The sequence below is a fragment of the Nothobranchius furzeri genome, chromosome 18 (assembly GCF_043380555.1).
Source record: "Nothobranchius furzeri strain GRZ-AD chromosome 18, NfurGRZ-RIMD1, whole genome shotgun sequence".
Classification (NCBI taxonomy): Eukaryota; Metazoa; Chordata; class Actinopteri; order Cyprinodontiformes; family Nothobranchiidae; genus Nothobranchius; species Nothobranchius furzeri.
This window is the reverse complement of record NC_091758.1, coordinates 39,316,483-39,339,899: the sequence shown is the minus strand read 5'-3', so window position 1 is coordinate 39,339,899 and position 23,417 is coordinate 39,316,483. Positions and strand designations below refer to the sequence as shown.

Sequence of the window (23,417 nt, the reverse complement as noted above, 5' to 3'; positions counted from 1 at the left end):
TCGATCAAGGGGGTCGTGCTGGTCACTGCCGGTGGAGGGAATTCTGATATGAGGAACCCGTAGACATTTCCGATAAGACCCATCCAGTCTGAGATCCCTCGAGGTGAAGGCAGGGAGCTGGAATGCTTAGGTGGATGCTTGCTTGGCTCTGAAAAGAGCTGGTTGTCTGGCATCAGCCGCAGCGCTTTGTGGTACTGGGACGTATTCCGGCACACCACCACCAACAAACCACTGAACACCATGGCAGCGTCTAGCACATCCCCTACCACGGCACTCAGCTCCCGGGACACCGCCAGTGGGTTAGAGGTAGCAAAACGCGCACTTGCTTGCGAACACGTTAGTGATGTGTCGGTCGCTCTAAAAGCCGGCTATATGAAGTGAACGGCGGGAGCCGCCTCGTCATTGGTCGGGTTTGGACCGAACCAGCGCGAGGGGGAGGTTTCAACTACCACAGTGGAGGTTAAAAGTAGAGGGTATGTGTAACCTCCCCCTCGCCAGATGGTATGTTCTAACGTTCCCCTTGGGCGGCAAATACGAAAATTCAGTCAGAATGCATGTGAAACAAACGCTTGATCACAGTGAGAGTAACGTTTTAGGTAGCAAGAGGGTTAAGGTTAGGATGAGGGAGAGGGGAAGGTTATAAATAGTGAAACGTTAAGGTTTAGGTGCGGTTAAATGAGCTGGTTTGGTGCCGCATCAGCGGACATCCCATCGCGTCAGTTTTACGCTGCATTGGGATCTGCAGTCAGAAAAGGGAAAAAAACCCTTTTAGCACATAAGTAACGAAAAAGGGCACGTTTGGCGACAGGGGTCTGGTGGCTGACCAAGCGTTTGTTTTTGACGCGCTGGGAGTGAGAATGTGTTGAATAAATGGAAAATAGGTTTTAGCTCCAATAAGGTGATTTCCCAAATGCCTGCTGGCTGAAAAGTTGACTGAGGATCGTCTCTAGAATAAAGCATCTCGTTCCTTTGATGGGCTTTTAGATTAAACCCGTTTTCCACTTGTTCTTTAGGTTTGAAGACACTCATTACCACATGCTGTCTCTCCGGCTGTTTGGAAGGAAAATAAAACCAAGTCTGTGGCATTCTGAAGCTTTTGCACCACACATCTACGTCCTCACATTAAAAATGCATCGCTGACTGAACTTCACTCCCTCCGCTGACCTTCCCACTTGTGCCGGCTCAGGGCCAACCCAAACCGCCCCAAGGCAACCACCACTGCATGTAGAGAGCAGCTTGATCTGCGTCTCACACACAAAAGTCGCTGCTTCAGTAGACACATCTGCAATAGATCCAGTCTGCTCTGATACTCCAGGCTGTGAGACCGAAACAAAGACACCAAACTTTCAGTGCGCGAGTCTTTGGGTGATTTCTCCATGTGAACGTCAACATCTCAGGCTGAGAATCCGCTGTGAGCTTCTCCCGAGTTCTCAAAAGACTGATCTCTGGATGAAGATCTGAGGTGTCAGAAAAGTGATGTCGCCTCGTGAAATCTGACCGGATTACGACAAATGTACAGAAATGTTGAAAATGGAACTTTAGATGATGTAAAGAAAATAATAAAAACGTTTTATTTTTTTAAATGCACTCCTCCTTGCCTTAAGGAGCATTCAAATATAAATGGAGGGGGAACGAGAGAGGGTGATAAATCCAGGCTGCAACAACCGCATCTCTACTTGGAGCATCAATAAGATTATCTCAGAGTCTTGTAGTTGCAGGGGGTCTGTCATTCCTCTTTGATGTTTAAAAACTCTGTAGTGTACTTGAGGGAGGAGGGGTCTGTCTCCAACGATATACGATACAAACGTTTTTTTTTTTTTTTTTTTTGAGGTATTCATTTGCACCAACTCAAGTAGATTCTGTTGAGAAACTTAAGCCGCGGGTTGTTTTTTCTTTTCTAAATTTCCACCCCGACACATTCAGACCCGAGGCCTCGTTTAGCAGGAAACCTTTGAAAGGCTGAAGATTTTATTTTTTTTTCGAAAACACGAACTTGCCTGAGAAAATCAGCTCTTTTTTAGCAAGGAGGAGACGTGAGACATAGGTGATGATCATATAAAAGGTTCATTAGTTGAAGTCGTTGAAAGCCAAAGTTTTTTTGGCGGATCGGGAACCTCACCTTCTGATCGGGTAGAGCGAGCAGAGAGAAGATAAACCAGGTCAGGCTGGAAGTTCTGGACAAAGATTTGTTGTTTTTTCAGCTCAGTTTTGATGTTATTGATACTCGAATATTTTACCGTCATCCTGCGTGATTCTGACTGAAGACATTAGCTCTGCTGGATAAATTTAGATAAATCAGAGTGAAGTAGGTCTGCAGGTGTTGTTTTAAGAAGCAAACTCAAAGGAACAATCAGAGTTTTTGTGTTTCTTTGTAAACGTTTGTTCAATCATGGGAAGGCAGACGCGCCTGCTCGCCCGTGCAGCGGTGATCCCTGTTTAACCTAAATACTGTGGTGATTAGCACGGGGATTGATAACGTCTCACTCTAAAGTCAAGGTTAATTCAACTGCTGCTAAAGGACTCGGGGTGAAGCGATGTCTGGTTCCGATTTGTCAGGAGATCGGCTGTGTCTCGCAGCACAAAGGTTGCAGGTTTGAATCCCAGTTCTCTTAATGCCTGTGAGAATTTTTTCTGGGTTCTCTGGTTTCCTCCCACAGACAAAAACCTGCATGTCAGGATGACTGGAGACTCTACGGCTGTGTCTCAAGTCAGGGTCTGCATCCTTCGTCGGCCGGATTCGTCGGCCGGTTACGTCACAGCGCCGCGACTAGACTTGTCTGAATTCGAAGACTCCTTCAAATGCGGTCGACGAATCCGGCCTTCTTTTCGCCGGAATGAAGGACGGGTTCGGTGTATCCTTCAATGGTTTACATTTCCCAAGATGCCTTGCGGGCTGGACGGCAGAACTTTTAAAAACAATGGCGGACAGTGAAGCGGGAGCTGTCGGAGAGGATTGCGCATATAAATGTCAGTATAAACTTGAAAACTGTTAGGTTGAGGGCTTTTTGTGACACATGAACGTTATTTTAGTTTGAAATGTTCCGGTAAAAGTGCTTGTGTTGCGGTCTCGGCTCGTATGTTCGGCCGCTCGGTGTCGTACTTCTCCCGCTTCCTTTTCCCCCGATTTCAATAGAAGTTTGTATTTTAGTGACAAAAGAGAAAACCAGGGAATTTATTAAGCTTAGGGCGGAGATGGACCACATGTTCACTGGAGCAAAGCATTCGGCAGCTGTGGCATGGAGGTACAATAACATCTCATATTTGAAGTTTAGTTTTTTCTGTGAAAACATGAAAGGAATAACCAGTTGTCCTCTTTTCTCTTCCTGTTGGTTTTTCTTACATGTTTGTTAAGACTATTCTGGAGAAAATGGGCATCCAGGGGAAGGTGCCAGGAGAGAAGGGAGAACTTTGACAGGCTTGCTAGAAAAAATGGTTAAGAAAGATTAAACATGTACATATAAAAGAAATATCTAAATAATATCAATTCTGTATTAAACTCTTGAATTTTATTTTGGTTTACAAATGTGAAGTGCTTAATATTACAGGGTATCCGTTGGGTCTTGAAAAGTCTTAAAAGGTGATAAATCGGTTTTGGTCAAATTAAGACCGTTAGAAAGTATTAAGAACTATTATCACATCTTTGCTCAGGCTCAGCTTGTCTAAACTATTTTCTCTGAAAATACTTTCGACAAGTATTTCTCAAATAATTCTCTTAGCTCTCCAACGGTAAAGGAAATGATTAAAAAGCTAAATAAAACTTCGAGCTCCATCGTTTAAAGAGCAAGTCACTCCAAGTCAACATTTTTTTGCTGATAAACTATATAAATGAGTGTCTGATCGTGCTGCAGACACGTGTAGTCAATAATTTGGCACTTTAGAGCATCTTAGTTAAAATTTAAATATTCTGCCTAAAACTGTGTGTTGCACCGTCGTCAGGTAAAAACTCAGCACTGCATTTGAATTTAAATCTGCCGTCACGATTGGCTAAGAGGTACACTATGATGTTAGATGGTACATTATGATGTCACAATGTTGTGAGTGTGTGTATTTGTTAGCGGCTCCGCCCTCTCGGTCTGCTAGGCAACAGCATTTGTTGCATTTTTCAAACAAGAAGTGGGAGTTGAGCAAGAATCTGGTAGGGGGTGACTTGCTTTTTAAAGTTCCCTTCTCCCTTCTGCTCAGCGGTTCCACGGTTGCTAGGCGACGGAACGTTCGCCGAGGGAGTGGCGGGAATTCATGAAGGCTAGGCCTGTCCAAATTCACAGCCGTTAACATCTGGTCTACTCGGCCGACGGAGGACCCGGCCCACGTCGGCCGAGTAGGCTGGGTCCTTCGAAGGATGCAGACCCTGACCTGAGACACAGCGTACATTTCTCCTAGCTGTGAGTGAGTGCGTGACTGGTTATTTGTCCCCGTGTGTCCCTGTGATGGACTGGAGACTAGTCCAGGTTGTTCTTCTAAAGTCAGACACAAGCTTTATGGTTGCTTTTGATTCTGTTTTTAAAATGTTCTCATTCTCCAGTTTCAGGAGGTAGACTCGTGTCTGGGGAATGGTGTGGATGACAGGATTAGAAATCTTAACCATTAATATTCATGGTATCCAAACATCTCACCTCTGATTGGCTAATTGGCAAACATCTCACCTCTGATTGGCTAGCAGCAACACAGCTCTTCTGCTTCCCCTATCTGCAGCTAATGCAGGTTATGGGCGTTAAGAGCATTTTCAGGTTCTGCCTGCATGCTCAGAGCGATCAGTCGTATTTCAACAGGAACAAGTATTGCATGGTTTCCATGGAAACCAGGCCTGTAAAGCCAGCCACCATAGATAGACATCTCTTCTCACAGTTAGCAGAAATTCTGGCTCTGACACTTAAAAACATCTTTGGGTACTTTTTGTGTAACCATGACCTTTGTTAGGCTCTCTGAACAGTTAATATTCATTCTCACATGTATGACATCAGCAATAAACACTTTGATGAATATGATTCATCCCTCTGAACCCATTAAATGTCTCTTTTTCTTATTCTGACTGCTACAAAGCTCAAGAGAACCCACAGAGGGTGTAAATATTTCTGAATGGCTTTAGAAGTGGACCTCTGCTTCACATTCGTACACCACACCCCACACCAGCACCTGAGATCTGCTCGGTTCAGCCTCGTTTTGCTGCTTCACTGGAGCAGACAGGAACTCAGCAGTCTTTGCTCAAGGGCACCTTGAGCATGGCGCTCATGCTTTAAAAGCTTTTGCATGCACACCGTCGGCTTTAGGGAGAAGACCTCGGCCACACCTGCCCTCTCCTCTACTCTTCACACTGAGCTACAAATGTTTTATTGCTGCATCTCAACGAGACACCGAAGAAGGAAGTGATGGAAGTTTCACTTTTATTCGTTTTCTTGTCTCGTGCTGTGATTCCCCTCTACCGTGCTCACTTCCCTCTGATGCTGCGAGCTTGCTCTGCACAAATCCTTCAAACTTTTCTGGAATTCTGCATTTTCATGTGATTGTGTGGTAAATGTGCTTCCTATAAATAATGAAAGTGTGCTCGTGTTTGGATGGGTGTAAATTATTCAGCCCTGCCGTCCTCCACAAACACGCGGCGAGGGACTGCTGCACACCTATTTCTTTGTGTCCATCTGGTTCTTCTGCCTGTGTGCATCTCATTTCTTATTGAGGATCTCGGTGGAAAATTACAACGCCAGGGCAGCATCTTCACTCTGTGCTCTGGCTTGGGACCAGCAGTTAACATGCTCCGTTTCAAATGTAAATGTGTTTTAGGCGTATCCTCCAGCTGGACCCGTCAGGGGAAAAAAAGATGTCAAAGGTCTGAGGAAGCACAGATGCTTAACTTGGGTTTCTTTGAGGCGTTTAATGTTTATTCAGTCTAAGTTTGCAAACATCAGGTTGTAGATGGTGGACATGAGGTCAACTGGGTGGAAGATCTTCTTAGCTGGAGCTATGGATGAAGGACAAAACTGTGAAATAGACATTCACCCATTAGCATGGGGGCGATTTGAGCAGATTAGGATGTCATTCTAGTTTCTTATTGCTTCACGTACTAAAAGCATTTCAAACCAAGTAAAACTCTCTCTGTCCACTTACTCCTTCTCCTCTGGTGGAACCCCAAGGCTGTCCCTTTGCAGCTGAATCCCTCCAACATGCTCTGGTTCAATCCCAGGGTCTCCTGCAAGCAAGACATGCTTGAAACCCCTCCCCAGGAGGCATCTGAGGGGCATCACTGACCAAAGGCCTGAATCACTTCTGCAGGCTCTTGTTCTGGAGGAGAAGCCTCTCTACTCTGAGATTGTTATTGACGTCCAGGCTGCTGAACTTTAGAGTGAATCCTGGCCAGCCTGCAGAGGAAACTCGTTTCAGCCGCTAATACGTGTGAACTCAACTCATTTACTCTTTCATTACCCAAAAAGCTGTTTGATCAGTAAAAGGAGAGCTTTTCTGTCCCATTGGCTCCATCTTCACCCCGATGTACTGGTTCAGCTCCCATGTGACTGCAGACGCCGCCCAGTCCATTTCTGGTGCAGTATTGCACAGGATAGTGTTCCAAAGTTGATATTCTTAAAAACATATATTTACTTTGTTCTTTGTTCCATGTCACCATTGTTTGGGCTACCGTATGCCACTAAGGAGTTCCCAACCGGTGTTGGTCCATCCCCATTAAGAGTCAAAGAGCGAGGCCAGGTGTTCCTGTGCGACCCTAAGGTTTAGAGTTTAGTTTTAGGTTTAACGTAAACGTGAGGGGACGAGCTATTGTGGTTTAAAGATCTATGGTTAGGGTTAGAGTAAGCATGAGGGGTGGGGTAAATTTGGGTTAATTACATTTGGAAAATTGGACACATCATCAGTAGTGGACCTTGGGATCATAAGGTGTTTCGGCCATTATCACTAGACACCTTCACCCAAGGAAGGCCCAGCCGGGGTTGATCAAATCCTGCTGTGTGTCATTAAATTATATCTGTTTTTTTTTTAATAAGCATCCAATAGGGATTTTTGGCCAGAGTTGAGGGTAATACCCAAAATTCATTTCAGTAGTTATTGGTCATTTATTCAGTGTATCCTTTTATTCCTTTAGTTATTCAGTTGTTTATTTCAGAAACTGTTGTTAGAGTAAATTACAAGTTAACTATTGGTGATTAAAAATCAGGTTATTAATTTGTGAAACCCTTCATCATTGATCTCAGCTGATGAATGTAGCCAATAAAATAAGTAATTATTCAGTTCAGTAATCAGATTACTTTTTCTAAGTAATGTGGGCACACTGGCAACCTGTTTGAATTTCTTAAACTAAACTTTCAAATGAAACAAGTTCCTTCTTCTTGACTATGCATGTTCAGCATTTAGAACGTGTGTTTTCCCACCTCGGTGTCGTCACATGTTTAGGAAACTGCTCTTGTGCTTGTCGAGCAGCTGACTTGAAAATGAGAAAGTTGCCAAATCCTCTCTGCCAAACAGCTCATCCCCCTATTGACTCTCGTTTGGTGTCACTTATTGGATTGGGTAATTGAAGCCTGAGGAAACAAGACATGTTGGCAAAGAGTCCAGATTCTGCCTTCATCAGAACCGATAGAGAAGCTTTGCTGGTTCCTGCAGCGACAGGGTGACGTGTTCTGGGAGATCATCGGAGTGTCCCTGGAGAAATGAGGTGTGTGTTCGTTAAAGCTCTTTTAGCGCAGAGAAACGCTTAAAAATGATTTAGAAATGAAATTAATTTCAGTTGTTTTAGAAAAGTTGATATTGTTCACAATTTCCAAGGTAAAAAGCTTATTTGCTTTTTGTTTTTCATCACCTGAACTGATTAGAATTTTTTTTTTTTGAGTGAATGCTTAGGAAACTCAGAGGTTGGAAGTAGGGTTGGGCATTATTTGGATTTGAACCATTCCAATGATTCATTTAAGAGTTGCCCAGCAGACAGGGGACTATAAAAGGGCATTACCTAACAAAGAAAATCCATTCCCAGTTGGTGCTGTCAGCAACGGTTCCATGTGGAAGAGAAGTGTCACAGAATCTGATCAAGGAAATCCTTTCTTTACACAAAAAGGTGAGGCCTACAAGAAGATCAGCAAAACTTTACATATCAGTCAAAATATTTTAGCAAAAGTGTTCTAAAAAAGGAAGAAAGATGGAAGTGCAACCATCTTACGGAAGTGAACTTCTCGACAGGAGCGTCTTCTGACGAGAAGGTTGAAGAAATCACCATGCAAGGTCACTGCAGTTAGCTAAAGCAGTAGAACGCTGGACCGGAGTGACTGTTTCCCGTACTCCATACAACCCATACTGCAGAGGAATGGCATGCATGGGTATCGTCCATGAAGGAAGCCTCTCCTGAAGCCCATGAACAAAAAAAGTGATGAGGACTACTGGGACTCTAGACTGTGGAGTGATGAGACAAAGACCACTGTTTTTGGAACTAATGGTTTCTAAACTGAATGGCGTTGTAAAGGTGAGGACTTCAAAGAGAAATGCATGGCGCCTTCAGTGAAACACGGTGGTGGCGGTGTCCTTATGTGGGGCTGCATGAGTGCTGCTGGTGTTTGGGAGCTGGATGAACTCAGCAATGTACTGATCTATACTGAAGGAGAAGATGCTGCCATCACTCTGTGAGCTTGGTCGTCGTGCTCTTTTCCAGCCCTCCAATGGTCCAAAACACACATCTAAAGCTACTGCTGCATTTCTGAAGAACAGGGTGAAAGTGATTGAATGGTCAAGCACGTCTCCTGATCTGAACCCAACCCAACACCTGTGGAGAATTCAATTCACGTTTATTTACAAAGCGCCAAATCACCACAAGAGTCGTCTCAAGGCGCTTCACACAGTAAACATTCCAATGCAGGTCAGTTCATTGAGCCAATCAGAAAAAAGTGTTCGATATAAGGAACCCAGCAGGTTGCGTCAAGAACTCTGAAGCAGCAAGTTGAGCATCACTCTCCATCCAGCATCCAGGCTCTAACAGAGGTTATTCTTGAAGAATGGAAAAAGAAAGATGTTGCCAACTTGTTCATTCCATGCCTAGAGGACTTGGTGCTGTTCTTGAAAATCACGGTGGTCATACAAAATACTAGATGTAGTTGCTTTTGTTGCAGGGTTTATTCCTTTTGCTTCAACCAATTTTAGTAAAACTGAAGATTTAGTGATCTAAGTTATGTTATTATGCTTAATTGCATGTTTTGTAGTTAAACACGTGTTCAATAAAACCCAGCCCTTTGAAAATTCTGGAAATTATTGTTTTGTCCGTTGAGCTTCTGATTACATTTGTACTTTTAACGGGGCGTACTCATTTATCATCAGCACTGTATGAAGCAGACTTTTGATTGAAGAGTTACAGCAAAGGTTGCCTGTAAGATTTGCCTTTTGAAAAGTGACTCAGCTGAAACAACCACAGTTGGAGTAGCAGAGCTGCAGAGGCTGTTGGGGATTGATGGCGGCTGCAGCTGCTTGATTGTTTTTGCACAAACACAGAAAAAGTCAATCAGACGGGTGATCTCAGATCTCTGAGATGTGCAGCAGAGACGCTTTTGGGGGAAAGGAGCTTCTCAGGCTGCAGCAAGCTTCTAAGAGACGCTTGTCTTTACCTGTGTGTGTGTGTGTGTGTGTGTGTGTGTGTGTGTGTGTGTGTGTGTGTGTGTGTGTGTGTGTGTGTGTGTGTGTGTGTGTATGTGTGTTCTTCTGCTGTCAAATGCACCAGTGAGTACAGCAGGATATAAGAGATTGATGCTGAGATGAGGATAACTGTTTCATGCTTTCACATTTCCCTTGTGATCTCCCGTGGACACACACACACACACACACACACACACACACACACACACACACACACACAGAGCGACATTACAAGCTAATGTCATAATGTGTTTGCAATGCCCTCCCACAATGCTTTACACCGTAGGCCAATCCCATTTACTGATGTGCATATAAACAAAACCAAAACAAGTCTTTGTGTTTATGGGAATGGATTGGTGCGTGTGTGTGTGTGTGTGTGTGTGTGTGTGTGTGTGTGTGTGTGTGTGTGTGTGTGTGTGTGTGTGTGTGTGTGTGTGTGTGTGTGTGTGTGTGTGTGTGTGTGTGTGTGTGTGTGTGTGTGTGTGTGTGTGTGTTCTTACATAAGCTTGCAGCCTCCTCTTGCTCCGAGGATGATGGAAATTGTTTGTCATCCTCCCACCTCTCTGTCTCACCCGCTCGCTGTCTTCGCCCATTCAGATGCACTTCAGAGGCACAGCAGAGACTTTTTACAGGCAAACAAACATTACTGACATTCAGCTAATTAATTATGAATTGTGAGAGCATAACAGCAATACTGAGAGCTAAGTTAGGAGTGAGTGGAGCAATGGATTAAAGTGTACATGAGTACTCTGGACAGCCTATCAATACACCCTTCACCTATGAAAATATAGTTTAATGTGTATTAACTCTGAATTAAGCACACTTTGTGCTGCAGAAGCTTCTGATATTTTTATGTAACGCTGAAACCACATTTTTGTCCAAGGGTCTTGTTGACTCTTCAGAGACTTGGCTTGGATTTGTTACATGAAACAAACATTGTAGTACCAGAATCGGGTTGCATGAATGAATTTTCTGTCTTTATGTTTAGTTGTATATACGTGTTTTGATGTTTTAGTTATGTTCAGCTTTGTTTTTTTTTTTTTTTATGTTTTCCTCTCATCTCTCTGCCTCATCACTCTATTGCCAAAGCCGCATGTGGTCTGTCCTGCCATAAACGTAATAAAGTCAGCCCAACAGGAGGAGCACCTAGCACTCGTAGATGTAAGGTACTTACATTCACCATCCTATCTGCCTGGCTTGGCTGAACGGAGCAGGTCTTTTCCAGGTGCTGGTGGTAGAGAAGTCGCCCTCCCCGTAACCGAAGGGTTGCAGGTTCTCACCCTGCTCAGTAAGTGCGGTATAGTACTGTAGTACTATACTATAGTACTATAGTACTGTTTGTACGCACTGCACTCTTTGATGGTGTTACACGTGTTACTTTGTGGCAATGATATTATCAGAAGACTGATTCTGCAATCCCTCACTTCCACAAAGGGGCGTCCCTGGCTGGTCGCAGCTCGGCTAAGCTGGGATGTTGTTTACATGCAGAGAAGTTTTGGTTTCTAATTGCATTTTCTGTAGACATTAGCTTCATTAGGGGCAGGCCAGTTCAACTTCAGCCGGTCTAATGGGCTCGACACACGGGAGGCGGCATCGCCTCTCCTCCATTCATTTTCAATGAGACATGCGCGACAAAGCGATAATCGTGGGTCTCCCTCCTACTTAGCGAAACGCGAAAGGCGTGCGTGTGAAATTTTGCACTCGTGCGCGTGTGACGCACAGGCGACCCAGTGACGCGATCCCAGAAAGTTGAAACATTTTCAACTTTTCATCGCTGTCGCTCGGACGAGGACCAATCAGCGGAGGTTTCATTCACTGACCAATGAACGGACAGGATTCTCCGCACATCTCCGAGCAAACATGGAGGAGAAGTTGATTATTATGTTTTATAGTAAAATCAGAAGTAAGATTCCACATAACTCTAGCAGCACCTTGTGAAACATCATATCTACCACTTTATTAACTCTGAACCGCTAAATAACCTTAATTCCCTCCAACCTGACACAGCCAAACAAAACAACGGAAGTTTCGATTTCTCCATGGAACAGAACGCGTAGACGGCTTTGCCGCCGGCCGCTGCCGCGGATCGCCTCCCGTGTGTCAGGTAATAAACGCGACAAAGTAAGAAGAAGTGGGTGGTGCCTAGTGTGCATGGCAGCCCCACCCAGCTGACTCAGCTGCAGACCCAGAGACCGCAGATTCACTAATCTTCTGATAACCATCATTTTCTGAGGCTGATTGTGTCAGCCACCTTGAATAGGGTTAACTCTAAAAGGAAGTGGATTGTAGACATTCAGCCAATCATTCTTTTCCAAAAACAGTTTTTTTAATCAACATGCAGCTATAAATATGTTCTGTCATGGGTAGACTGGAGCATCAGCAGTTCACTAAATACTGACTCAGTTTAAATGAGTGTTTTACTGTTTAGTTTCATTGGAACAACAACAAACTCATTTTAGTAGTTTTGTATTTTTAAAAAGATGAATGTTGGAAGGCTGCCTTTCCGACTCTACAGCTGATACCACAGATGTTTCTGATCTCTGCTAAGCGACATGCAGAAACCACTTTACACCAGTCCCGTCTGAGTGATGGTGGTCGTAACGTATAGAAACGGCTCTGTGGATGTTATATAATCTGATAGCTGCTGATGGATGCACTGTGGTGTGATTGGGAAAATAGTCCTCTGATGTAATGCTGCAAAAATAGTCTTGTAGACCACATATTGTAGTGCACCGCCATGAATAAGGCACTTACCACGCCGCGGATGGCTCTGGTTACACATCTTCCTCCCGCCTTATCTGTTTTCTCTCGGCGCACCTCTTTTCTTTCCAGTCATGTACATAATCCCAACCAGTGGATTTATAACTGGGTCTGGGATCAATACTCGAGTCATGGTCCTATATCTTCATACACTACATGTTCAGTGTGTTTGCAATCAATGTACTCTCTCATTTCTGTGTAAGGCTTCACCCACCTGCTTTTTCTGGTCTCATCAGGTTGACCTTGACAACAAACATCTCATATTCCCTACAGCTCATGCACTCCTGCTCGCTGCTTCTGTCTTTTATTAGTTTGACTTCTTAGATTAAATTTACTTTCATCTGAAAGTGATTGAGAAAAACGACAGGAGGGCTAAAAAAAAAAAAAAAGCAACAAAAATGCTCTAGATGAGTGAGTTTTGAAAATGTAGAAAGTTTTCTACAAAATAGATTTAAATTTGTTGGATTTGCTTTTCTTCTCTGGCCAGACTTAAAGGGACATTATGGAAGTTTGACAGCCAAAACATGTATAGAAATAATAAATGTCTTCTTCATACATTCTCCTGCAATGCCCTGGTCCTGTAGAATGAGCCCTGGCATTTTTACTGTGATTGCCTGTTTTTCTGTAAAATCACAGAAAAAGAGAGATGCTCGGGTCGAGCAGGCTGCTTCATGCGCGTTCACGCTCAGGCATCGCCCATAGCATTTGCTATCCGTAGCTTTAGCAGCAGAGAGAGAGGCAGTGCCACTTTGTCCCTGTTCTTAACGCCTAGTGACAAAGCTAGCTACATTTCTGAGGACCCTTAGCTACTTTCTGTAGAACTTTCTTCTAGATATTTCCTGCAAATTAGCAACAAAATAGCCATTTTTGCTCCGAACCGTTCTTTGAACGTTGTTTCGGCTGTTATTAAGGATGTAAATGTTACATACGATACACATCACTGGCGCTTTAGCTCACCTAGTAAGACGTCAGACTCTCATGCAGAAGTCCTGGATTTGTTTCTGGATGTGAACATAGTTCATTTAGAGTTTCTTTTTTACATCAATGGTATATTTTTTTACAGTTAGATGCCCAAATTTTTATTCAAGACTCGCTGAACGGCATTGAATTCACAGATAAAAAAGATGTGGGTTCAACTTTCATTTTGGAACAATTTTTTCAAGCAAGGGAAGGGAATGATCTGAGCATGCAGGAGGACTGACCCATCATAAACCTTTGTCGGCTGTGCTGAAGAGAAAGCTACAGAACCACATTATTTAATTAATTAGCTGCGTTTTCTCCTGTCCTCTGTCCTCCGGGCCACACACACACACACACACACACACACACACACACACACACACACACACGGGACTGTCTCAGCTGTTATTTTCGTTAGGGAGTGTGCACGCCTCGTGCACAAGCCTACTATTGAAGCTGCCGTTACGCTTTTGGCCTGAGGGGGCAATCGCGAGCATAAAAATTCAAAACTCCGTAAAGTCCCTTTAAACAATCTTAAGGTTTGATGTTCGCCTTTGTGTAGTAATATCATAAACTCTAACAATCAAATGTCCTCAGGCCTTATTCAGGCCAGGTGTTGAAGTGTCCCTGTGCAAAACTCAGCACCCGGGGGAAACTCTGCACTGTTTCCCTCTGGATGCCGGGGCCTTTTGCAGCTCTGAGATGGGTCAAAGGCAGAGAAACGCAGTGTCTTGAAAAAGTATTGAACTTTCACACATTTTAACACCTTACAACCACAAACGTAAATGTTTGTATTGAGATTTTCTGTGATAGACCAGCACAAAGGAGCACAATATTGTGAAATGGAACAAAAATATTTTAGGTGAATAAAAATGTGTGTGTGGGACGATCCTGTGCCCACTGAAGGTTTCAGAGGGAGAAGGCACTGGGACATGGATCGGGGTTTAATTAGCCCAGTCTTCCCAGATTAACACACTAGAAACCTGCTCTGCCTTTTCTGCTGAGGCTACGTAACCGTGCAAAGATTTAGCATGCAAGCTAATATAGCTAGCTCAGCTCGGGCTTCACTTCCTGTTTAGCTGCTCCAAACCGTGAGCGTCCACTTTGTGCACGTAGAGGGGTATGTGTGGAGAGGGAAGAGATGGTCAGAGGGCAGTTTGATGGATGCATCAAGATCCAGTCATTAAGAACAGGACGTTCACAGTGATTGGACGAGGTTTTTCCAGGTTTATATGTTTCAGTGGCGATTAAAATTATTCTTTCTTTGGACAAAATATTTCAGTTATTGTTTGCACAGAAACTGAAGAGCATTTCAAACAAAACAGGTGTGTGGTCGCCACAGCAACCTAGCAGCAGTTTTAACAGCTGGTAATCTTGCTTTAAGCTGCGTTTAAATTTTGATCTATTGAAAGTTTTGAACTTTGCCTTTGCGTGTTGGTTTTACTAAAGAAGTCTAAGAGCTGATGTACATTCAAGTTTGTGGTGTTTGCTGATGCTGAACCTTTTAATATTTCTTCAGAAATGTTCTAATTTAAAATAATTAATATTGATATAGAATCCACCGTCATACAAAAGCAACTGTGTTTGCAGCAAAAGCCTGAATGCAGAAGAGACCGTAGGCTCTGTGTGTGTGTGTGTGTGTGTGTGAGGACTCACTCAGAGAGCACTCATTGATTAAAGCGTAATTTTGATGTATTTAGGCAGCTGATGACCCCCGTTGTTCAGCTGGATAAAGCCATTAGTCGATGCATAAGGTTCACTGCAGTCGACACGGGGAAACAAAGGGTGGATGCTAACAGAGCAGACAGGCAGCAGGTTCGTTTAAGTGGCCGGAGCACTCATGCATGTTAATTCTGTGTTGCAAACAACTGAGGTGCACGCTTAAAGGCAAAGGAGAGAATGTAAATTATTAATGTATTTAGGATTCAAAACAGGAGCTAAAAGGTTTCCTGCAGCCACAGCAGTGTGCTGAAACCTCCTTCATGCTGTGATTTCAAATCAGCAATGCACTGTCACAGGTGTTGCCTTCTGGCAGAAGGTATAGAGTCTCTAAATGTAGAAGGAATCTTTTTAAAAATTCATTTGACCCCCGAATGAGTTTAGCAGTCTGGACTTTAGGACTGTTCTATAGGAACCTGAAACTAGTACACATTTTTTTGTATTTGTGTTATTTGCCTTGCACAATTTGATTAAAAGAAGATTTACCATGTTGTTGTTGAATAAAGGCAACTTTAGATCTCGAATATACAAAACCCCAGTGACGTCTCTGACCGGTGACGTCTTTACGTAAATCAGTAATGTTGTACAGGCCGGGGTTTGTTCTGAGAGAGGCTGGTTCAAGGCGACCTAATTAAGCAAACTTCCTCAATTTAGCTTGTCCCAACCCACTTCAGCATCAGCAATACACACATGTTGATGATGCTAATAACCGCAGAACAATGCTAGCCCAAGCTACTGCTTACATCTTTGTCTGGTGAGAGGAAAACAACAAAGAAGAATGTTGGAGCACCCTTGGAACATTCCAGGATGGATCAGGAATATCCAGACTGTATGAATGCCAGATATATCCACAGTCTTCCTTTTTAGTTATCTTGCTACCGAGCACAGCTGTACACAGAGCTACTACCTTCAGGCAGTAATAGAGCTATCTGGGTAATCCGGCCAATCAACATGCAGCTCATTTAATATCCATGTCCTGGCCGAGTTGGTGGGACAAACCAATCTTCCCATTTGACGGTTTAACATTGGGATGTGTTTGGATGTTTATCAGGGCTCCTGCACCAGTTCCCAAAAAAAAGGCTTGGAGAAAAGTTTCCAGCTGTAACAAAATGTTGTTCCAGAGCCTCTTTAAGTATTATTGTTAATCAATCAAATCAAAGATACTTTATTGATCCCAGAGGGAAAATTAGAGTTTCAGTACACACAATTCAGAGATCAGACATACATGGGCAAGACACATGACAAGAATTGGTGACTGTAGTCATTCGCAACCCTGAGTCGCGCTACCATAATAGAGATAGGAGGGTTACATGAGGATTGGTTCAGGTGGAGGGAAAAAAGGCACTTCAGAGTTACCCTCCACCAGGAGGACAGTTTTGCTCTGCAAAAAAAAAAAAAAAACACCTCAGACAGATATGCAACAGACTTCAGACAACACAACATAAGTGTCCACTAGGTGGGGTGGTGGGTTGGGACTATCCCTGCTTCAGTTCCTGCAGCCACGATGAAGCAGCGCATGTCACCTCAGTGTGGATAGGGGGAGGAGCATTGAGGGTTGGAGGGTTGCAGTGACCCTGGAACGTTTCAGCAGCCTTCCCGTAGTCCCGCCCAGGCTGGGAAAGGAGGCAGAGTTGAGTTGCCATAGCGACGGCAGATTCCACATATCTTCTGAGGGGGGAGTTTTCGTTGGAGCCTTGCAGGCTCAAGGACGCCAGATTCCGATTAGAAATTGTTTTGGGGCCAGACAGAGATAATTTCCTCTCTGTCTTACAGTTTGTTGGTCCTCAACCTCTCAAAATCCCAATAATGGACGTTAATCCATCCCAATCCGTGCTGATTCGTCCACTCTCTCCTTGATGGCATCCATCTTTTGTGCCAATAATGAATCTTGGCCAAAGTCCCAAGCTTACGATTCATCTCGACAATTATGTGAGTCTGTGAATTCACAGCACGGTGCAAACCATCTCTGAGCTCCGGGATCCGGCCAATATTCCTCGACAGCTCGTTAATTTTCCGGTAAGTCAGGTAGCCTCCAAGGCCGATCAGCAGAAAACCGGACACCAGCACCACGAATGTCCACACATCTTCAGAGTCCTCCACAGACAGCTGAGATAAACAAATCAAGTTCCACTGTTTCCAGGAGTCCATGATGTGTCCAACTGGGTCTGTCGCGGAGGGGCTTCCGGGAGCCCCTTCTCCCGTTCTTATCGCGTTGAGAGACCAACTGACGAGATCCATTTTAGTGAATTTCAGTTTCCAGTTTCCAGAAAAATGCAGAAGCAGCCGTGCACCCAGCACACACAGACAGACAAAGGGCCTTGAGGATAAGATATGGAGGAGAGGTGGAAAAAAGCGTCTGCACCCTCCAAGAGCCGGAAGAACGGGATTAATTACCTATGTTGTGTCATAAATAGTGTCCATTATTCCAAGCTGCATTCACAGATGGTGAATGATCTCATCCATTTTTATATTTGGAAGATCATGTGTGAAACTCTTTTTACATCCAAATGTAAAATGCAAATATATGCAGTGTTTGCATATATTTAAATTATCTTTCTGCATGAAGCTGACAATAAAGTGTGCTGCTGTGTTCTATAAAAAGCTGCATGGATCTGAACGTTCGTAGCTGCAGCTTCTAACAGCCCGTTTAGGGTTCCAGCAGAGGCACGCTTCAAAAAATAAAAAACAAAGGAGCTCCTCTCAGAGCGAGATGACAGGAGAACGCTCCAGCACGTGGAGTGTTTTTCTAGCAGACATAATGAAAACATGTTTTTTAAACAAGTGTTATCTCCTCCTCAGCTGAGTGAAACCACTGGATGACACTTCCTGGATGCTCAAGTAGTCTCCAGCTTTTAATGTACATGAAGCTGTCAACACGATGACCACCATCACGGCTGCTGCTTTTGAAGATTAAACGTGTGTGAACAAACGTCTAGCTCAGACGAATGCACCAAACACCAAAACCTCATGTTTTACTAGACTGGGAAGCAATTTAAGTCGTTATGGAGGACCGCTGGTTTCTGCAGACCTGTTACAAATCCTTTCATGATCCATCCATCCATCTTCTCGTCTTCATCTGCTCACGTTGGGTGGATGAGACTGAAGCAAAGCAGAAAGCAACCACAACCCCCAGGAGAAAATCATGTTCAAAATATTATTTCTTGAAAAAAATGCTAAATGATCCAAAAAAAAAACATAAAAATTTTTTAATAAACAGGAAGTTGTTTAAGCTCTAACATAACTTAATAAAAAAAAACTGTAAGAAAATGTCCTCAAAACCCCTTTAAACTGCAGTTTTTTTTAGTTTTATAAACTTTATTTGTTTGAAGCTCTTATTGTGAAAGGTTGAAGGAAGTTGCTTAAACTGCTGTTGATGCTGCTACAGAACCCTCAGTGACTACTACTGAGACAAGACGGACAGACAGAAAAACAACGTTGCAACAGCAGATGACTGGGATGGAGGTTAAAGGTCGTGGGAGGAGAATGTGGGCATCCCGAGGCCAAACGGGAGCAACATTGCTGCTTGTTAGCAAACGATCCAGCATTTCATCTTTTTGTTCCACTTTTGATCGTATTTGTGAGCCTAAACTCTAAAATGTCAGCAGCATCTTTATCTATGGCTGCAGCTTCAAAGGAGATGAATGTGTAACTTCATCCAAATCGCTGCTTTTAAAGTCGTTCCACAGGTTTTTTTCCAGTCAGATCCGGATGTCAGACTGGGAGTTTGGAGTGGGTAGAGAATCAGTTGGAGGTGCTCGTCACCCGGCAAGCCAGAGGTGAAACCAGCTTTGGGGGGTCTGGAGAATTCAGTGGACAGCTTTCAAAGAAGCGGATGAATCAGGCGGCACGTGTGTGAAACAAAATCGCATTTTCCACACGGCTACAAACAGAGCATAATTTGTCTCCCTCAGACATAATCCCTCCAGTTAATTCAGCGTTTCTACTCATCCTGGTGGCGCAGCGCCCCGCCTCCACGAGCAGCAGGAGTCACAAAGTTGGGCTGTTGCGGCGAAGCTGAGTTTTAACTTTAACATATGTAACATGAGCCAGAGTCATCACTGTAGGTGTTTGTGGGCTCAGCGTGACAGGACGAGCTCATCTCCTCCTCCTGAATCCAATTCACCCTTTTCTCCACTTCTCCTTTCACACCTCAGCAAGCATTTTAATTAGCTTGCATCTCTCTCTCTCTCTCTCTCTCTCTCTCTCTCTCTCTCTCTCTCTCTCTCTCTCTCTCTCTCTCTCTCTCTCTCTCTCTCTCTGTCTCTCTCTGTCTCTCTCTGTCTCTCTCTCTCTCTCTCTCTCTCTCTCTCTCTCTGTCTCTCTCTGTCTCACTCTCTCTCTCTCTCTCTGTCTCTCTCTCTCTCTCTCTCTCTCTCTCGCTCCCTCTCTCTGTCTCTCTCTGTCTCTCTCTCTCGCTCTCTCTCTCCCTCTCGCTCTCGCTCTCTCTCTTGCTCCCTCTCTCTCTCTCTCTCGCTCTCTCTCTCGCTCTCTCTCTCGCTCCCTCTCTCTCTCTCTCTCTCTCTCTCTCTCTCTCGCTCTCTCTCTCTCTCTCTCTCTCTCTCTCTCTCTCTCTCTCTCTCTCTCACTCTCTCTCTCTCTCTCTCTCTCTCTCTGATAACACATCCTAATTTCCTTGCATTTCTCCGTCTCACTCATTCACTCTCATTACAGTCATCTCTCAGTGTAATTAATGAGCTGATATCTGCTTTCATGTTACAAGGGTCACAAGCAGTGTGTATGTGTGTGTGTGTGTGTGTGTGTGTGTGTTACATATGAGTCATCAAGCACTCTATTTAACTGTTTCTCGGTCTTTGTGCTCCTTCCTCCGGCCTCACATGCAGCGGAATAGACAATTAGGAATTGTGTGACCTCCGATGCAGACGCTGGTAACAATACAGAGTAATGAAGCGCGTGTGTAGAGAAAAAAGCCGGGGCAGTGGAAAGATGTTCTAAACTCTGACAAAAGAACAAACATTGTTACTAATAATTCAGCTTTAATCACACCAGCAGTGGCGTCGGTTCCCTGACGACGTTTCATTTCTGCCCCTACTTGAGTGTTCAAGTGTTGTGGAAAAACCTGACTTCATTCTTTTCGGTGATATAATTAACGTCTTCCAGGACTGATGAGCTAATAGCTAGTCAGAGCACAGCCTTGACTTAAGTCTGTTGTTGCCAGCTGAAAGACAACTCAACGCAATCTGACCGAATGCAGCTGCCTGTTAGATTTGAAGGCATCCCTTCTCTTTTCCTTCCCTTTAAAATACTGTTGTACAGAAACAAAGAAGGCTAATGGCTGCCCCTCTCTCTTCTGTGCAGGTGTTGCATCCAGGTGAGGATGGGAACCATGGAGAGGTTGTTGCTGTGTGTGATGCTGGCAGTGGCCATGGCCGTGAGGGCACAGGTCTGCCCAAAGCGCTGCGTCTGTCAGATTCTGTCACCCAACCTGGCAACCCTCTGTGCAAAGAAGGGTCTGCTGTTTGTTCCCCCCAATATTGACAGACACACAGTGGAGCTTCGGCTGGCTGACAACTTTGTCACGAGGTAAAGGTTAATTACTATAAAATCCTGTTTGCATTTCAGGTTTAGGCCCCACCCTCTGACACCTGACACGTTACATGGAGCCAAAAACATCCCACTGGAGAAAACGATGGCGACAGCGTGGAGTAAAAGCTCACTTTAACAGCTTACTGGGACATTTTAGCCAGAATTTGTTTCTTGTCATGCTATGAAGTGATGATGCAAATTTCAGCACAAACACGCAAATGTTGCCGTCAATCTACAAAACAGTTTAATTTTGCTCTCTTTGTGTTTGTAACTTGGCTTCCATCTCCTCCTAAAGCTGCCTGGCCCACAGAAACTAAAGTGAGGTGGGATCCAGGCTCTGGGTGCATTTTTAAGCATTTAAGAGCAAGGCCTTGACAACATTTTGACATTTTGGAAACTTATTAGGTGACAAGATTAAAATTTTTCTCTCACATTATGTAGAGAGAAGGTTAGCTCACATTTTTCAGTGTCTGACACTAAAGGGCTAATTGCAAGACACGTGATCAGATCAATCAATCAAACAATCAATCAAACAATCAAAGATACTTTATTAATCCCAGAGGGAAATTAGAGTTTCAGTACACACGATTCAGAGATCAGACATACATGGGCAAGACACATGACGAGAATTAGTGACTGTGGTCATTCGCAACCCTGAGTCGCGCTACCTTAATAGAGATCAGAGGGTTACATGAGGATTGGTTCAGGTGGAGGGAAAAAGGCTCTTCAGAGCTACCCTCCACCAGGAGGGAAGCTTTGCTCTGCAAAAAACACCTCAACAGATTTGCAACAGACTTCAGACAACACAACATATCATGAGACTCCAATGGGAAGGCAGGGTGAGGCTGGGATCCTGTTTCCCCCAGCGAGAGCAGCCATCTGCGGCGCTCAGCCACTGTAGCCACAGGTGGGAGGGAGATCTTGGGAGCAGCGCAGAGCACATTGACTCCTGCAGGTTGATGACCTCGCCAGGCTGAAGTCCACCAATCCAAAGGCAGGGGGTGGGGGTCCGGTTTTCACAGCATCTGTCTGCATTCCTTCGTGGGGGGTTGTTCCTAGCCTCTCAAGGCTGCTAGTGCGTCAGATTCAGATAACAAGAATTTGTTTGGGTCAGGCTGAGATAATTTTCCTCTCTGCCTTCAGTTTTTAAACTGATCATTCCAGTCCTTCTGTGAAGCCGATTTTGGGTTTTAAACTTGTCCATACCGTCCAGTGACTCTCTCCGAGATGACATCCATTTTGCGCACTAATACCGGTATCGCAGCTAGAACATTGTCCAGCTTACGATTCACCTGGATCAACGTACCAGTCTGAGAAGTCTCCACATGGACGGTGCTTTCCGTGGGTGTGGGTCGCCCTCCAATCGCTCCCGTCTTCCCAAATTTCCAGAAAACCAGATATCCTCCCACTCTAAGGAGAAATCCAGTGATCATCAGGCCGAATATCCACACGTCCTCGACATCCTCAATGGACAGCTGAGAGAGGCATATGATCTTCCACTCCCTCCAGGAATCCAGCATATATCCCACCGGGTGTGTCCCCTGTGGACATGTGGGAGCCCCCTGCTCCGTTCTCATTGTTGAAAAAATCTTATAAATCGTGTTGAATGACCAATTCATCAAATCCATGGTTAAAAATAGGGTTTTTCAGAAGATATGCAGAGAAGCGCTCTGTGGGCAGACAGGACAAAGAGAAAGCGAAAAGAGAAGCGTCTGTACTCCTCGAGTGCCAGGAAGAAAAAATATATATATATCAGATATCTCTGATCGTGCCTAAAAAGCTAAATAATTCAGAAATAATTAAGAAAACAGTTCAGGTCATGTTCACTTATGTCCAGCTGGTTGAGTTTTTGCAACAATTATGCTAAAAAAAAAGATTAAGAATTTTTATTTTATTCTTATTTATTTATTTTCATTTTATTTTAATTTCTAGAAATCTTATCCAGACCCGTGTGCAGCTCTATGTAACCAAGAGTCGGGTCGCAGCCTGGACTTTGGGAACTCCTGATGTAAAGGATGGGGATGATTATGAATTAATTTGGCTGTTTCCTCTTTAGTTGTAACCTGACAACATAAAAGACAAACTAAACCTTTACTTCATCACTCAACTTGGCTCCAGTGGAATGAAGCCAAAGACCCAGGTTAGAAATGTTGGTGTCATAGCTGACCTGAGCTTCACTGGCTGTACCTAGATCAGCGTTTTATCTTCAAATGTTTCATGTCTGGACATGAAACCTCTGAGTCATGATATGACATGAATGAGTTTCTCTAGAGAAACTCATTCATGTGTTCATCAGCAGGCTGGACTATTGCAACGGTCTTTTATCTGGTCTTCCCTAAAAAAGCTGTGAAGCAACTGCAGCTGAACCAAGAGAGCCGAGCACATCACTCCTGTTCTTCAATCTCTACACTTGCTACAGTTAACTACAGAATTGATTTCAAAGTGCTTCTACTAGTTTGTAAGTCACAGCCAGAACAAATGTCTGATCTCCTTCCTGTAAATACGCCTGGAGGGCTCTGAGTGTCATGACGCATGCGTCTAACCCAAGACATGCAGAATCAACTCGACGAGCTGGTTGAGTTGAAGAAAAGTACTTTATTTGGAAACGGGAACAGAGGTAGCACTGGGAAGTCCAGTGGGAGTGAGCTGTACAGCTCTTGTCCATGTGGCGTTCGGGGTGAACGAGGGAGGCGGGGAAGCCGAGGTGAGCGCCGGGCAGAGGATGAGGGATCCGGGATGGGTGAGGTAGTGGAGAGGGTCCAGACAGGAATAACGGAGGAGGATGGAACGTGGTGCAGGTGATCCGGAGTTCAAGCGGTGAGGGT

General features: G+C 44.2%; 2 protein-coding genes across 2 annotated transcripts in view; both read left to right on the top strand.

Moving 5' to 3' along the window:
* The window catches only part of LOC139063930 (uncharacterized), a 670,684-nt gene that overhangs the window by 471,616 nt on the left and 175,651 nt on the right, over positions 1-23,417 (top strand). The gene's annotated exons all lie outside the window — the stretch shown is intronic.
* lrfn5a (leucine rich repeat and fibronectin type III domain containing 5a) overlaps positions 1-23,417 on the top strand; it is a 154,744-nt gene that overhangs the window by 87,185 nt on the left and 44,142 nt on the right. The window contains exon 3 of the mRNA XM_015970485.3: positions 20,365-20,589. Within this exon, the coding sequence (XP_015825971.3) occupies positions 20,384-20,589 (206 nt within the window). The 5' untranslated portion in view covers positions 20,365-20,383. The remainder of the gene's footprint in view (positions 1-20,364; positions 20,590-23,417) is intronic.